This window comes from Dermacentor albipictus, chromosome 1 (genome assembly GCF_038994185.2).
Source record: "Dermacentor albipictus isolate Rhodes 1998 colony chromosome 1, USDA_Dalb.pri_finalv2, whole genome shotgun sequence".
NCBI lineage: Eukaryota > Metazoa > Arthropoda > Arachnida > Ixodida > Ixodidae > Dermacentor > Dermacentor albipictus.
The window spans coordinates 262366149-262383988 of record NC_091821.1 but is presented as its reverse complement, the minus strand read 5'-3'; the positions used below and the strand labels follow the sequence as shown (position 1 = coordinate 262383988).

The 17840-nt window shown below is 45.5% G+C and overlaps 1 protein-coding gene across 1 annotated transcript in view; it reads right to left on the bottom strand.

The window, feature by feature from the left end:
- Nucleotides 1-17840, bottom strand: part of LOC139048701 (uncharacterized) — a 45962-nt gene that overhangs the window by 12631 nt on the left and 15491 nt on the right. The window contains exon 3 of the mRNA XM_070523212.1: nucleotides 15925-16080. Within this exon, the coding sequence (XP_070379313.1) occupies nucleotides 15925-16080 (156 nt within the window). The remainder of the gene's footprint in view (nucleotides 1-15924; nucleotides 16081-17840) is intronic.

Below are 17840 nucleotides of genomic sequence, written 5' to 3'. Positions count from 1 at the left end.
CGAAAAAGTACCCATGCTCAATAACTCCCATATACAATTATCCGATATGAAAGATATACAGTATCCCAAACAAAAACCAATTTTCTTATATGTCATTTAATGATATTTGACATAGCAGTGATGAGGAATACGAGTTTTTTCACTAGGGCTGATGCACTGAATGTCTGTATAGCCTCAAGCGCTGACTGAAACGGCCACCTGTGATGTTACGACCAGAACGGAGAGCGGCGTCTCGCGATGACGCTGACGTGAGTCATAGCGCTGCAAGCTGCACTGGCGCGCTTGTCGGTTTGATGCCAGGCTAAAGCAGCAACCACGGCTTTTATGCTGCCAACTCAGTCAATTCCGAGCACTGTACTTTAAAATGTGGCATACGTTGTTTCTCGCCTAAAGAGTGAAGAAAACGAGGCGGCGTCTCGTATGTTCAACCTGTATTTACATAATTTACAAAGAGCGTGGATGCAGCCGGCGTTATATCGCCATATCGCCGCGATGATCAGCCGCGATGGGAATCGACGTAGCAGGATAAGTGACCGTTGCGTCACATCTGTCGAGGCAGTTGTCACGCGGCTGGGGTCCGGTTGGTTACGGACTTGACTGTCCGTGCCAAGCGTCCTCAGCCACCGCGTCGATGGAGGTCACGGTGGTGGCCATGCTCGCCGTGGCGCAGTCATTGCCACAGCATGGCCCGTGCCCTAACACCAGGGTTGCGCCGTACGTCAGCCCGCACGGGAGCTCCGAAGTTTCTGCAGCCGTAGGAACCCCGACATCGACCACGGGTCTCGTTGTAGCCGCGTAGTCGTGACCGAGGGCTTCCTGGTCCGCTACCGGCTTCTGGTACACAGGCCTGTTGCACGACGGCTGCGGAAAGGACGCCACCCCATCTCCTCGGTGCACCACCGACAATCGGTGGCCCCCGCCCCCTATCCGCGGCGATCTCGCCTTATCTCGGACAGTCTCGACGGGAGGCGACGCGCAGGTCTTGCAGACAGATCCTAGAGGCTGTGCTGCAGTCGGCATGGTCGCGTTCTTCTCCTTCTGATCCTGGGTCATCTTGGAACGCACAGCTCGAGTCCTGGCACGCGATGCGTGAAAAGCGTCGATGATGACGATGATGATGATGACCTCATGCTATGGCTCGCACCCAAACTGGAGGATTGGCCAAGAAGTGTGAACGTTCAAAAATTTATTCCTTTCGTTGATTGTATGAAACCACAATCGGCATCAAAGGCCATGGTGCCACATGTACCTCTTCGATGTTGGCGACTATGGTCCCTGCTGACAGCTCGGACAGCGAAGTTTGAGCGACGATTAAAATGTGGGAGAACACCCTCTTCTGCGATACACTCAAGCGCTTAGCGTCTGCAACTTCAAGTTCTAAAATAAATGTGAAGATATAGAAATAAATTGAAAGAAGATGCTCCCAGTGGGCTCAAAGCCACAAATAATTGAGGAATGCTTACATTGTAGCTAGCGTGGCAGGGCGTTAGGTTTAATGGAATCATACCCTACGAATCGTTACTAATACTTGTGGGCAAATATTGTCTACGTAATAAAGTGAAAAGATTATAAAAGACGGAGAACTGTACATTTTCCTGTTTACATGAATGACATAGCAAAAATAACATATTGCCCACGCATTTCTCGTTTCACCAATGAAGACTATCTTTTTCTGTATCAGCGAATATCTGTCTCGAATATCTTTTAATACGATTACATTTGCAATGTGTGTCGCTAAATAGAACTTTAATGCAGTTATAATGACACGTGACTCTCCTGTCAAGTAATGTGTGAAGCAACATTGCCCAGAAATTTAAATGGTGAATTGTTGGGTATTACGTGCCAAAACTGCGATCTCATTATGAGGCACCCCGTATTTAGGCACTCCGGAAATTTGGACCTCCTGGGGTTCTTTCACTTGCGCGTATATCTAAGTACACGAGTGTTTTCGCCCCCATCGAAATGTGGCCACCGTGGCCGGGATTCTATACCGCGACGTCGTGCTTAGCAGGCCTACACCATAGCCACTAAGCAACCGCAGCGGGTGACATTGCCCAAAGCGACAGAAACGGTCCTGAGAGATGCCGTTAGGTGTTGGCTCTAGATCAAGTGAGACATCCCTGTCTTGCTTAACCTTCTTGTGCGTGGAGCTAAAGCCCACGAACATTTTTGCATTCCTCGCCTTTCCGAAAGAGGCTGCCGTGTAGGCTATTCGAACCCGTGACCTCGCGATTAGCACCAGGACACCTTCGCCAGCGTAGGACGTTTCGATATGAGGGAAGGAAAGGCGCGAGGGGTAACAGGACGGCTGCGTAGAACACGCCCTCTGACTTCATTAAGAGGCGCATAGCAAATTAACTCGCATGGAATAGAAATGCATACCGACTGGAACGTGCGATGCAAGGGACGCGCAACAGCCAATCGCGACTGCGGCGAAGACGATAAACTGCGCGTGCAGCCAGCTTGACGGCAAAGAGGCCAATCAAAAATAATTCAGCAACGTAATTTCCCCCTCCATCTCTATACCAGACACATGCTTAGCAAAAAGATCAGCAGAAGAAATTTATGATGCACTATTAAACACTTTTGTGAACTACTTTTCTAGAATATGTAGCGATTCCCTAAAAGCGATTACCTAAATTCCCTACTAGCGATTCCCTATATATATATATATATATATATATATATATATATATATATATATATATATATATATATATATATATATATATATATATGTGCAGAATACTTTTCGCATCAACTTGCGATAGTTCTATTGTGTGTCAACCCAGAAGTATACGGCTTTACGAGTGGTCGCCGAGGTCTTCAGATTTAAACAGGAAGTTTTTTTTTGTTATTCAGTTATTTATGGAAACGTGGCGAAAAATACCGTAGGTGAGAAATATGTAAACAGGGCGACACTGTAACCACAGTGAAGGCAAAAAGAATGAATATAGCTGGCACAAATAATGTGCCGGTATTGAGATCAAATGCCACATCCTCTTGTCTTAGCGTCCATCGTTGGTTCCGTATTTTTCATTTTTCTACTTCGCCTAACGATGCGCGCACTTTTATCGTTTTCTTTTTACTTTCGACATCTGAGATTCCTTTGGCATAATGAATGGTCTGCCCTACATCGATGGCATATTATATTTACAGGATTACGGCGTCCCATTTTGAAAGCTTTCCAATTTAATTTCCTCATCTTGCTAGTAGTAATATTTGCTCTGTTGAGGCCTCCCCTCTGGACTTCTGCTACAGGCGCATTCCCCTTTACATGTGCCATTTTGGCGCGTTCTACTACTACTACTACTACTACTACTACTACTACTACTACTACTACTACTACTACTACTACTACTACTACTACTACTACTACTACTACTACTACTACTACTACTACTACTACTACTACTACTACTACTACTACTACTACTACTACTACTACTACTACTACTACTACTACTACTACTACTACTACTACTACTACTACTACTACTACTACTACTACTACTACTACTACTACTACTACTACTACTACTACTACTACTACTACTACTACTACTACTACTACTACTACTACTACTACTACTACTACTACTACTACTACTACTACTACTACTACTACTACTACTACTACTACTACTACTACTACTACTACTACTACTACTACTACTACTACTACTACTACTACTACTACTACTACTACTACTACTACTACTACTACTACTACTACTACTACTACTACTACTACTACTACTACTACTACTACTACTACTACTACTACTACTACTACTACTACTACTACTACTACTACTACTACTACTACTACTACTACTACTACTACTACTACTACTACTACTACTACTACTACTACTACTACTACTACTACTACTACTACTACTACTACTACTACTACTACTACTACTACTACTACTACTACTACTACTACTACTACTACTACTACTACTACTACTACTACTACTACTACTACTACTACTACTACTACTACTACTACTACTACTACTACTACTACTACTACTACTACTACTACTACTACTACTACTACTACTACTACTACTACTACTACTACTACTACTACTACTACTACTACTACTACTACTACTACTACTACTACTACTACTACTACTACTACTACTACTACTACTACTACTACTACTACTACTACTACTACTACTACTACTACTACTACTACTACTACTACTACTACTACTACTACTACTACTACTACTACTACTACTACTACTACTACTACTACTACTACTACTACTACTACTACTACTACTACTACTACTACTACTACTACTACTACTACTACTACTACTACTACTACTACTACTACTACTACTACTACTACTACTACTACTACTACTACTACTACTACTACTACTACTACTACTACTACTACTACTACTACTACTACTACTACTACTACTACTACTACTACTACTACTACTACTACTACTACTACTACTACTACTACTACTACTACTACTACTACTACTACTACTACTACTACTACTACTACTACTACTACTACTACTACTACTACTACTACTACTACTACTACTACTACTACTACTACTACTACTACTACTACTACTACTACTACTACTACTACTACTACTACTACTACTACTACTACTACTACTACTACTACTACTACTACTACTACTACTACTACTACTACTACTACTACTACTACTACTACTACTACTACTACTACTACTACTACTACTACTACTACTACTACTACTACTACTACTACTACTACTACTACTACTACTACTACTACTACTACTACTACTACTACTACTACTACTACTACTACTACTACTACTACTACTACTACTACTACTACTACTACTACTACTACTACTACTACTACTACTACTACTACTACTACTACTACTACTACTACTACTACTACTACTACTACTACTACTACAACAACAACAACAACAACAACAACAACAACAACAACAACAACAACAACAACAACAACAACAACAACAACAACAACAACAACAACAACAACAACAACAACAATGTCTTCCGTAGTGCGCGGGGCTTCAGTGGATCTAAACAAAAAGGTGGTGTCGTCCTGATTGCTGTTGACAGTTCGGTAAGATGTGTTCTGCGCAACGACGTAGAAATTCTACAGGAAACGGCTTTGCTAAAAGTCAGCGTATCGCGCAGTCATTGGGCCCTTCTATGTACAGGCGAATATTTCGTGTGTTTTGTTTGATGAGGTCACCCCTTCTATTGAATATCTACACCTCGAATTGATACAATACACCTCGAATTGATTTCAGCGCGCTTAGATATTCTTATTACAATCATTATATAAACAAGAAATGCAGCCTTTTATACGACTTCCCGGCGCTCTATTCCCTTCACCAGAAAAACTTCATCGCCAATTCCTGTGGCAACCTCATCGACCTTTGCCTCTCGAATACTCAAATTATAGATGTCTCTTGTTCGGACATGTCCCTTGTGCATGGCGACAAGTGTCACCTGTCAATATACATAACTCCCCTCTTTGTCAGCACTGAGGCAGAGCTCCTCCAAATGGCGTAAACGATTCGTCTGGTTTTGCTTTCAAGCCTGGTATTTATCTTGGTTTATGTTATTTCTTATCCACCACCGATTGGTCACTGGTCATAGACAAAACCAGTGTCGATGACCGAGTAGATGATGGGCGGAATTCACCAAGCTGTGGGGCTCGCACGCAATTTCTTAGCCAAGAATTTCTTCCGTTAAGATGAGGGTGCATCATGGGGCGTCGTATGAGAGCGAGGAGACAACAAAGTTCAGATTAAACGACAAGAAGTGAAAGAAACGCGGTCCAGTGGAAGCGCGACCACACATAATGCACCTGCAGTTGAGGCTACATTCTTATGCCAAATCACTGGACAGTCCTATTCGACGACTTTCATCACACCGCCGTCAAAACAATGGCAGTGGAAGAACGTTCCCTACGTTGTCTGCGACTGTTTCTAGACTTGGTTTGCTGGTGCTAGCTCTGTCTCCCTCTTCCCTTCTTTCTCTCTTTTAAGCCTGTTAACCCTTCATTAACACAGCGCAGCAAATCGTAAGGGCGTCTGGTCGACGGTAATGCGTTATCATTCAATAAGTACGACTACAGAACATATTGTCGCTGTCGAAATGAGTTACGTATGAGGCGTACACCGGCGGGCTTCAGCTCTCGCGCTTCCCTTTGTTTGTGTAGAACCGTTTTTCCGCCTACTTGGGTCACTGATACTCCATGGTCGAATGGGTAGCGCATCAGGTTGGCTGTGCTGAGGGTACAGGCTTCGAAACCGACCGTTGTACCAACTTGGGTGGCTTTGTATGTGGCAATGTTTACATATCATCACCAGCCTATCTTTATTTGCACTACAGGACGAAGGCCTCTCGTACCGATCTCCCAGCGGTACATGCTGTAACTACGTGCTGCTCTTCAGCAAACTTTTTGCAGGTCGACATTGGTCACTGTAGATACAGAACAGGGTATGTACCGCTGTCCAATGAAACTCTTTTACGAGTACTTGGAGCACTGGACGATCTTTGCAGATCTTCGACGAACCTCTTTGATGCCAACTTGGGTCACTGGGTATGGGCCAGTACGTGTGTACTGCCTTTCAATGAACGCGACTCAATGTCAGCAGGCGAACGTCACTGCCTAAATAGACCCTGTCTCCCCTTTCCCCGTTTAGCCTCCGCAATCGAAATTCCTTCTCTGCGCTCTCGCCTACCGCAGCCGGAGGATCGTGTTTTTATTGATTGGCGCACTTACGGTGACGATCTCGCGCGCGAGCTGATGCGTTTGTGTCGTTGTGCGCCGTGGATAATGTTGCTCGATCAGCACCAGAACACCTGATTAGCAGTATGAGTCAGTGCCACAGTAACGAGCACTGAGACAGACACGAGAGGATGAAAGAGCATCATTGCAGCGAAGAAACACGGTAACAAGTGACACACTTTCGTTCTTTCCGCGCAAGTGTGGCCACAAGTAGGGAACGACGTCTACTTTGCTACGTTACGAGGTAAAAAAAAAAAAAACACGCGCACATTCCATTTCTATGTTTTATTATTTCTTTATCGTTTATTTAGTGTTTTAAGAAACAGTTCCCGCAAATGACTGATGTTGCCTTGAATAATTTTCACGGCCAGAACTGCCATATAGGTAGGCGCACTTATGCGAGTGACGTCGACTCGCCGGCTGGGAGTGCGGGGTCCTCGACGAGAAGGGCAAAGGGCGATTGGCTTGAAATTTAAGCTCTTTCCGTGGCACGTAGGGATGTAGTACGTAACAGACACGTTCCTTATAGCGCATAGTTTATGCACTGCGCCTCTCAGCTCAAGATGGCCAAACCTGGTGAGAGGCCGTTTAAAATGGATAACAAAATCATGACTCCCGAAGTCTCGACGCCAAGACTACATTTCCCCCCCCCCCGGGCTAACGCGCCAGTCCGAGCGATTCGAGCAGAATATTCGAAAACTGAAAGACATGATCACCTCGATGGCAGAAGACTTCGGCTGCTCGACGCGAGACACAGGTGCCCTGGCTTGGGACAAGAAGGCCACGGAAGAGGCGGGGACGTGGCGCGGAGGTGGCAGGGCATCTAGCTCGTCTTCTCAACGCCGAGTAAGCGAGATGGTGTTCTTCCCGCAGCCTCCAAGGTGCTGGCCAGTCCTCTGGACGGCGGGAGCGGCCAATGAAGGCCCTGAGCTGTGACAACACCAGCACAACGGCCAGCGCGAGCGACCCGGTGCTTCTTTCAGCTGCATACTGGGACTGCCATGCGGTATGACGTGCTACACATCTCTGCCGCCAAGAGGGCACGGGCCATGCTAACTTCGCCACAAGGAACGCTGGTGACGCCCGTGGCCAGCTGTGATGTGGCGGCTACAGCTTCCTGAACCATGGTTATGGGTCTGCAAGCAGCGATGGTGCCACAACTATTATCGCTGTACGGTCACGGGGCTTTCGCAGTGTCACGTCGCTCACGAGCCGGCTACTGCGAAGCTCTTGTGTATTACTTCAATAGAGGTTGTACGTACGCGCGAAGCCGCCTTGTCTCTCTCACTAAGGAAATAATCAAGAGGCTTTCTATTTTAATAACTGCGATAGAGTGAATTGAGTCAAGAAATCGCAGCTTTGGTGTGCCATGCCTATAAATATATGTTGCCGCAATGTAGGCAACAGAACATGGAATGTCGCCAGTCACGTCACGGCCATTACAAGATACTGCATCCCGTTCTGAGGCATTATCGGACTCATTTCGTCCTGAGACCTTATGTGGTATCAGAAATATTCCGTGGCGCCAAGTATGTAAACTTGTGTAAACGTTCTCTATGTCGCTTAGAAACTTCATCTTTTGTTGTCTTAATCGGCTGCAAAAGTATTTTCTTGCCGGAATTATTGTACAAGACTTGCATGACAGTGTGAAATTTCGTTGTTATTAGAAATAACAATCGTTCCCATTTTTGAAATTTTCAATTGTGTATGTGCAAATAACTGTACTTATGTTGAATGATTGACCCCTCCCCTCTATAATGCTTGTATGCTTTGAGAGTACAATAAATAAATAAATAAATAAATAATAAGTGTGAAATGCGAGCAGGTAGTAGAATGAATCTAGAAAATGGTGCTGCTTGGCTAACGAGCGCATTAATGAGAGAGATAAGGTTTCCGGCTACGATATTTAAGATAAGAACTGCCAAGGCGGACAGCAACGAATCTCAATAGGCAAATGTTGTTTCTGGGATATGCAACTGAAAAGCGTTTGCCTGTTCTTGAATTCCAACAAGATCATTCCGGCATTATTATGCGTGAAATATGTTGTTCCGGCGTCCTGACATTTGGCTAAACTACGAGAATGTCGCTAAAAGTTGAAGAAGAGATACACAACGCGTGTGATGATCTACGGTCCCCTTTTGTATACCATTTATTTAGTGACGGCGAATACAGAACATTTCTTTATAGAACGACGGTTTTCGATTAAATCAAAATACTAATCAAGGTACGTCCGACGCTCCCCTTCAGCTTTTTTTACAGACACGCTAGATGTTAGACGTATATTTCAGGTACGTCCACTCATCTCGTTGGCTTTAGCATCCATTACGCCGAGACACGTCCGGCATAATCACGCTGAACCGCTAAAATACATGCTTCCAGCAAGCACACGCTAATTCTGTGTGTATTGCAGTGTTGCTTGGCTGAGTCACCGTAGCCCGTGCAGATCGTCGTGCTCATCACTCCTGTAACAACTGTCGCATCTTCTTCCCAGGGTTGATACGCCGTTTGACAACAGCAAAAACGCATTTCATTCAGTGGCCTTCGACACTATTCTATGGGTATACGTGCTCTTCTCGCCAATAGACGAATACAATAACGATCCATTACCGATCCACTTACGTGATTGGTGCAAATAGATACATGTTGTAGCATTTAAAAATTACGAAGATGTCGCAGTCGAAGTTCCGATCTACAAATTAACAGAAACGTTACCCAACCGAAGCAGAGAAGCGCAACACTCCTTCAAACAGTCAGCTCCGCTGACCGCTCTTCAAGTCATGTCACGAACAGGAGCGTTCAACCCTTGTCGTACAGTTTGCTTTGTCGCTCAAAGCATCTCGTGAACAGGCTCTTCTTCGGACGACTGCTCTACCTATGAGGACCACTAATAGAAGCTTAAGGATTGGTATAGCGCGAATTACGGCGTCCTACCAGACGTCCTAGTTTCGCATAGGTTTAAAGCATTTTCCGCCGTTCTCCCTATATGCACAGTTCTACTTCAATACTGTTGCGTGTACTTAAAGCAGCAAATACTCTTTGGAGTTCTGCGCAAACGTGATGGAGAATATACAACATTCCCACTGGAAGTTCTTCTCAAAAGTGAATACTTGCGAAATTGGTTAATAATATTGCAAACAGAACGCAAGAAAACTAGTGCGTCTTGCTCCATAACGCCGAAAACAACATGCACCCACTCTCGTCCTCCTACATTGCTTTCGCATACTGCGATACCTTGGCTAAATTAGCTGGCAATCATTCTAACGGTGGGAAACACTTTCATTATAGTAAATAATAAGTGTAAATAAAAACATTTCTATGGCTATAATCTCATCCTATGTGCTTTATTCCTTATTTTTCCTTCTCACTTTTATTTTCTTCAGCAGTCCAGGAGGCTTTTAAGCTGTAGTAGAAAGAAAGGGGCGGAGGGGGGGGGGGGGGGTGCTAGAAAGGACGTAAAACTCAGAAATGCGATGCGCTGTAAAAAAGAAAGAAAGAAAGAAAAGAAAAACTTTCCATAAGTTCAGATATGAGCGAAGAAAAAAAAACTCATTCCGTAAAACAACCTCCAATTTCCTAAAGAAAAGGATAGGCTCCGAAAACGCCTAGCCCTTTATTTACAGATAAGAGAACATATACAATTGAGAGCACACGTTTAGGGAGCACGGCAAAAAAAAAGATACCTTCTTCTTGCCCATCCGTGCAACGTGAAATTGTCGAAATGCAGCATGCAAGTCAAAAAGCCACATGTAAACTGTACTACATGACAAGAAGAAAAAATTTTGCGTCATCTCGGGTCCCCAAACTTTTGCTCTCGGCAATATGTCACGCCGCTATGCGTATACGACGCTTCCTATATATTCAAATAGTTTTTACCCTACATCATCGCGTTATGACGCTCAGAGTTTAGCTATCCCACAAGAATAGACAATCTCAACGTTCGTCACACTTCGCTATCCTAGATGTCAGCAGTGACCAGGAATAAAGAACAGCGAAGACGAAGACGCCACGAGGCGGCCGCACTTCACGCGCCGCGAGTCAGTGCGCGGGACCGTGCTCTCAAGCGGCTGAGGAATCGGAACCAGAAGCGACCCAGCACGGCTACGTCAGGTCAACGCCCAGGCATGGAGCGGAGCGCCAGCGCGTCGCCTCGAATCAAGAGAGGCCAGAGACGAGGCAAGCACGGTCGTGCCGAGGTGACGGGAGGGCCTTGCCGATTGCCGGTCCGCCGAGGAGGGGCGGGTGTCTTCACCCTGGCCTGGGACTGGCCAGTCCCTCCGGACGCCGGGAGAGGCCCAAGAAGCGCTCGACTGCGACTACGCCGCGACAACGACCACCACGTGCGGTACGGGTGTTCTGACGGCTGCATCCTGGGGCCTCCCTCGCGGACCGGCTTGCCATGCGGCCCGGGCACCATGAGGGCACGGGCCGTGCTGCCGTCGCAACTTCACCGTAGACAACGTGACAAGGCCCCGTGCCCACGGATGACGCGGCGGTCGCTTTTGGCGGCCCTCAAATCCGTAACCAACCAGACTCACGAAGTCTGGTTGGGGACCCGGACAAAGGCGGCCCCGGCGACGCATCGTGCAGCGCGATATCCATGGCCGCCTATACTATGACGGCATCCAAGTGCCGGCTACACTGACGCTCTTGTAAAATGTGTAAATACAGATTGTACATACGTGCCCGGTCGCCCTTGTTTCACTCGTCACTCTGTGTCGACAAGTAACTGACAACCTATTAGCGTTCCTTCTTTTTTTTCTTTTGTTTTTTTTCCAGCAGGGCGTGGTACACCATGGGTCGCGTCAGCGGAGCCATGAGACAAAACTTTGAGCTCTGTTATATGCAAGCAGCGGGTAGAAAATTCCACGCACAACAAAATGTTTACGCTGTATGTGCGTTCTTCGTGTGATGCCTTTGTGCCAATCACTTTACAGCAAAGCTAAACGTTAATACTTAATTGCTAATTCCGAATAGAAAGATGAATAGCCTAAGATCTCCGTTAGAGAATTGTGGATTAAGCTACTCCATTCCATGGAGGTCCAGCTGCTTGGGAAAGTTGGGTTATTCACCTATGAATAAGTGAAATTAACCCGAGAAAATTCGTACGCAAACCACGCACTTCTGTTTTTTTTTTTTTCGTTAACTTGCGTGGATGCGACTGCAAACGTTATGTTACTACAACTGTCGTCTTTCCTGCTTATTGGTATTTCAAATTGCTATAATTTCTCTTATAATATTATTGTTAATGCAAGAAGTATTCATCCCTAACCCCTTCCATTGTCTTTCAAAGCGAGATACTTCCCTATACTTATACGATTTCCTATGTAGTTGCAAATTAAAAAGCGTTCGAAATGTTGGCGCCGTTGTCACGATGTATGTTCCATATTGTGTATGTAAACAAACGAGCGAGCACCATTCTAAAATATAACTCTGATGGTCCACATAAAGTTCATTTTCTTTATTTTACGGCATGGGGCACTTCCTTGAACATTGGTACTGGTAACTGTTCGTGAGGTATGACAACGTTAAATCTGAAGCGACTCGCTGCATGCCACATCCGATTAGTTTCTTATTACGGCATTGAAGCCAATACGACCAACTTCCTTTCTACATTTTCACAAGCGGCCACGTTCACAAGGAGAAGCTGTGGTCAAGCAAACACCTGCTCCCGTTGGAGGCCAGAAGTCGCCCTGTTTTGTTCCACTACCGATTTCGTAGTTCAGCCTGCCTCTTTTAATAATTTTCTGAGTAATTTGCATGCCGTTATTTATTGCGAGAGCGCGGTGCGTTAATTATCTGACTCGGTGAATCATCTGATTTTATGATAGTGTTATTATCTGTGTATATCGTTCTTATTTCACATGCCTCAAAGGATATTGATTGGTTTTTCTGCCTGCTTTACTACAATGTATATGCACTGCAATTTCTTTTTTGTACGCTGTATTCAGATGTATTGTACGTCCTGCCTGAATCAGATATGTTTGCTAGTGTTATTTTTTTCCTCCACTCCTGTAATGGCCCTAATGAAAGGGCTGACAGTATCAAGAAAGAAAGAAAGAAAGAAAGAAAGAAAGAAAGAAAGAAAGAAAGAAAGAAAGAAAGAAAGAAAGAAAGAAAGAAAGAAAGAAAGAAAGAAAGAAAGAAAGAAAGAAAGAAAGAAAGAAAGAAAGAAAGAAAGAAAGAAAGAAAGAAAGAAAGAAAGAAAGAAAGAAAGAAAGAAATACAGCTACACAGCAAGCAAGCTGTTACGGGTATTGCACTGCATTTTCGGATTCGTTACGACTCACATTCACTAAATTTCTACTCATCCGCATTGGCTCCGCATCATATTCGCCGAAGTTATACTCAGCCAGGCTCATAAGAACAGAGCCTCACGGGTCGGTCCAACTCTTAGTGAGCTGACGTTTAAGTGAGTTTAGCGAGCTATGTATACGTTCCATGGCATATTAGCTAATAATATTTCGCGAGAAAACTTTGCATAGGAGTTCTTGTTCTATCGCATGAAAATTAAGGTAATTGTATGCATTGCAGTTAGCTTTATCGAATTTATACGATCCTTGGGTGAAAGGTTGCCCTCATGTCGATTTCAACAAGTGCATTGGACCTGCATTATACTTTAGGCGATCCTGCTGACTACGTTGGCAATTCGGCTGCTGGGTGGCCATTTAGCACACTTCAACCCTGAGCTGTATAAGTGACTGTGGTGCAATATATTAAAAAAACACTTACATCACTGCAACTACAACAATTAAAACATGATATGAACGTGCGCTTAATAAGATGCAGACGAATGCTAAATACATGTGCAAAGGGAATCGAGCTCCCGCCCAGTTGGCCGCCACTTATCGAAAAAACAAAATAAGCGCAGGCAAGCACTGCAATGACATCACACATGACGATGCCGCTTGCCGGGTCCATGGGCTGTAAGAGAAACTTGCGTGGAACCTAGCACTCGCCTAGCACTCGCCTCGAGGTAGCAGCTACGGACGCTGTTCAAATTCTGCAGCCGGCAACTCAACCACTCAAGTGTGTTCAGTCGGTACTTGTATTTAGGCACACTTGTCTGTACCTTAACAATTTAATGTGATCTCGTCAAAAATTTTATAGTGTTTGGATTCTGAAACTTGCACAGGTAAAACGTTTCATTACACTGTTGTTCATGAAGAAATATCATAAAGAAGCTTACAGATATTGTCATTGCTTAGCACTTTCCCTCAGAACAATATGCACTATGCTGTTGATAATTATTTATTTATTTATTTATTTATTTATTTACCTATTTATTTAGTTATTTAGTTATGATACCCTCAGGGTCAACAGATATTACAGAGGTGAGTGGTATAAAATACAGAAAAACAACAAAATTAGAGCCAACTGTGAGCAACTTGTTTTTTATTTATATAAATATCTTCACATTCACCTTACGGATTGAAGTTACGGGCACTAAGCGTTTCGTCGTCTCATAGAAGTGAGTATTCCCGCACATTTTTATCGTCGGTCAAATTTCGCCCTCCTAGATGTCAGCAGTGACTATAGGTGCCAAGACCGAAGAGGATTATGCACCACCATGTTCTGTGATGCCGTTTGTGCTTTCATACAATCAACTAAACGAAGTTGTTTTTGAAAGTTTTTTATAGAATATCTAGTACTTCAAAACATTAAGTAAAAGTTAAAGCACACACTTCTTGGCCAATAACTGAGCGTGGGCACAAGCCATAGTATGAGGCCATCATCATCGTCGTCATCGTCGCCTTTCACGCGCCGCGAGCCAGAACTCGAGCCGTGCGTTCGAAGATGGCCCAGAATCAGGAGGAGAACAGCGCGACCATGTCCACTGCAGAACAGCCGCTACGATCAGCGTGGAAGACCTGGCCGTCGCCTCCCGCCGTGAATGGCCGAGATAAGGCGAGAACGTCGCGGATAGGGCACGGGGGCCGCCGATCGTCGCCGGTGCACCGAGGAGACGGGGTGAACTCCTTACCGAAGCCGTCGTGGAGCTGGCCTGTCTCCCAGGAGCCGGTCATGGACCAGCAAGCCCTCGGTCGCGACTACACGGCTACAACGAGACCCGCGGGCGATGTCGGGGTTCCTACGGCTGCAAAAACTGCAGACCTCCCGTGCGGGCCAACGTACGGCGCAACCGTGGTGTTTAGGCACCGACCATGCTGTGGCAATAACTGCGCCACGGCGAGCATGCCCACGACCGCGCCCTCCATCGACTCGGTGGCTGAGGACGCTGGGCACGGACACTCGAGTCCGTAACCAACCGGACCCCAGCCGCGTGACAACTGCCTCGACAGATGCGAGGACGCGGTCCCGCATTGGGCCACTTCGATTCAGATTGCTGCTGATCGTCGCGAGGATACGGCGATATAACGCTGGCTGCACCCGCTCTCCTTGTAATTGACGTAAATATATGTTGAACACACGAGACGCCGCCTCGTTTTCTTCACTCTTTAGGCGAGGAACAACGTATGCCACATTTCAAAGTAAGGTGTTCGGAATTGACTGAGTTGGCAGCATAAAAGCCGCGGTTCCTGTTTTAGTCTCAAACAAACAACTCGCCAATGCAGCTTGCAAGACTATCAGTCACTTCCGCGCCATCGCGGGACACCACTCTCCGCCTGGAAAACAGGTATCCTATATGAAAATTTCATCATTGACAATGATCCAGAGACAACAGTGTATGACCGCTTAAGACGAATGCTCTAAGCCGCGACGACCCGCCGTGGTTGCTTTGTGGCTATGGTGTTGGGCTGATAAGCACGAGGTCGCGGAATCGAATCCCGGCCACGGCGGCCGCATTTCGATGGGGGTGAAATGCGAAAACACCCGTGTACTTCGATTTAGGTGCACGTTAAGAACCCCGTGTGGTCAAAATTTCCGGAGTCCCCCACTACGGCGTGCCTCATGATCAGAAAGTGGTTTTGGCACGTAAAACCCCATAATATTTTTTTCTAAGCCACGACGGCAGTTCCCTCACAGCAATCCAGTGGGCCAGTCCGTGCAATCAGAGCAGTCTAATCGGAAGCTGAAGTGAATGAGGCTGTCGACGGCAGCTGACTTCGCCTGCTCGACGCGGAACGCCAGTGCGTCACCTTTGGCCAGGACGGCCACGGACGAGGCGGGGGCGACAGGGCGCTTGTCCCGTCTTCGCTAACACGACGAGGCGGGAGGGCCTCCTTCCCGCAGCCTGCCTGCAGCTGGTCAGTCCTCCAGACGGCTGCATCCTGGTACCTCCCGTGCGGACCAGCCTACAATGTAAATAATGGCACCAATGGATTCTTGGCGATTCATTGTCGCGATCATGGCTGCAAACATATCGAGGATGATTGCACGATTGTGTACCGTGGCAGGACGCAGCTCATCCATAAAATAACTGAAGCGCAGATGATTGCAAAATTGAGTGATAAGTTGGTTAGTTTCCCTTCCCGGGCTCTCACAGAAAAAGAACTACGTTTCTTGGAAGCGGCAGCACATGACTCATAACTATGTTACACGAATGTGCAGTTCGTTTTCTTCAGGTAAACGCATGCGCAATCTATACTGCTTCACTTGTATAAACCGATTTAGTGGCACAATAAATTTAGTTGAAAGTTTGCGCTTGAAGGGGGGGGGTTCTTCTCTTACGTCCGTGTCTTTTTTGTTGTGCAATAATACTTGAGTTAGCAAGTTTCTGTGCATGTACACTTCACGTTATCAAGTGTTGTTTATTAAAAGCACGAATAATGCATTAAGAGCGAACTGGCAATTTATTAGCTCGTACAGGACTCAGTGGGCAGTTAGAATGATAGCGGTTTAACTGGAAATGTCTGGTTCCCTGGCTGACGCACAGCGTGTTCCAATGCGTAGCTTCTGAAAAAATGACGTACAGCGCGAAGGACAAGGACTACGACAGATGACATACACAGCGCAGTCATCTCTCGCATCCTTGTCCTTCGCGCCGTACGTCACTTTTGTCATGAATTACCAACTAGCCCAAGCAACCACCCTAGTAGCTTCTCAAAGTTTATCCCTACTATGAGCGCGGGGATAAAATTTGTCGCACACTTGGTGATTAAAAGTATCTGAAAGCTATTCCAAAAATGTTCCTATTTACGAAACGTGACTATTCGATTCGGGTATAGACCCGAATACGGCAATATTCGATTTGTTATTGGAAAGCTTCCACTATTCGCACACCCCTAAATGCTGCCCGCCGATCTGACAAACGTGGGGGCGTGGTCAACGCTCATTGTGATGAATGATGGCACGGCTCAGAGTGTGAGGCTGTGCTTGTCTGATGAGAGATGCGTCTGCACGTGGAAAGAGGTATGAAGGAGTAGGTAGGAGGAACTCGAGACGCTGTGTGCCATGGTGTCTTACTGCTTAGCACCTGGTGAGGAGTTCGACTCACGCCTAAAGCAGCCTCATACCTATGGCAACGAAGTGCATAAACGCTCGTGTACTGAAATTTATGTCCACATCAAAGAACACTTTATTGTCCATAATTGATCTGCTCGAGTGTTACACAAAAACGGACGTTTTCCTACAATCTCAGCATTCATCTTACTTCATCGTCCTAGATGTCAGCAGCAACCAGGGTTGCCAACGGCAGGGGTGGCTTTTTAGCCAATCCCCTTTGGTGTGTAAGAGCCGTGGTATACGTAAGAAGCAAGCAGGCAAGCAAGCAAGCACTTCCCCACCTCAGCTCTGCGCATAAGCAATTTCATCGGTAACAGAAAAATAGTGGTGCGGTAATTTAATATTAACCTTCTTCCTCTTTAGGAAAGTTTCTCATCCAAATTCCGAGTTTAATTTTTTCGACGTTTAATCAATCCTGCTTGATTCGTCTCCTATTTTTATTCCTCAACACTGCTATTACCTTCTGTCTCTTCTTATAATCGTATTTATTTTATGTGAACCACCCACTTCTTGGCTAATTACCCGTGGTGAGTATAATGCCATATTAAACATAAAGAACTCATCATCATCATCGTCATAATTATCGCTTGACGCATGGCAAGCCACCGCC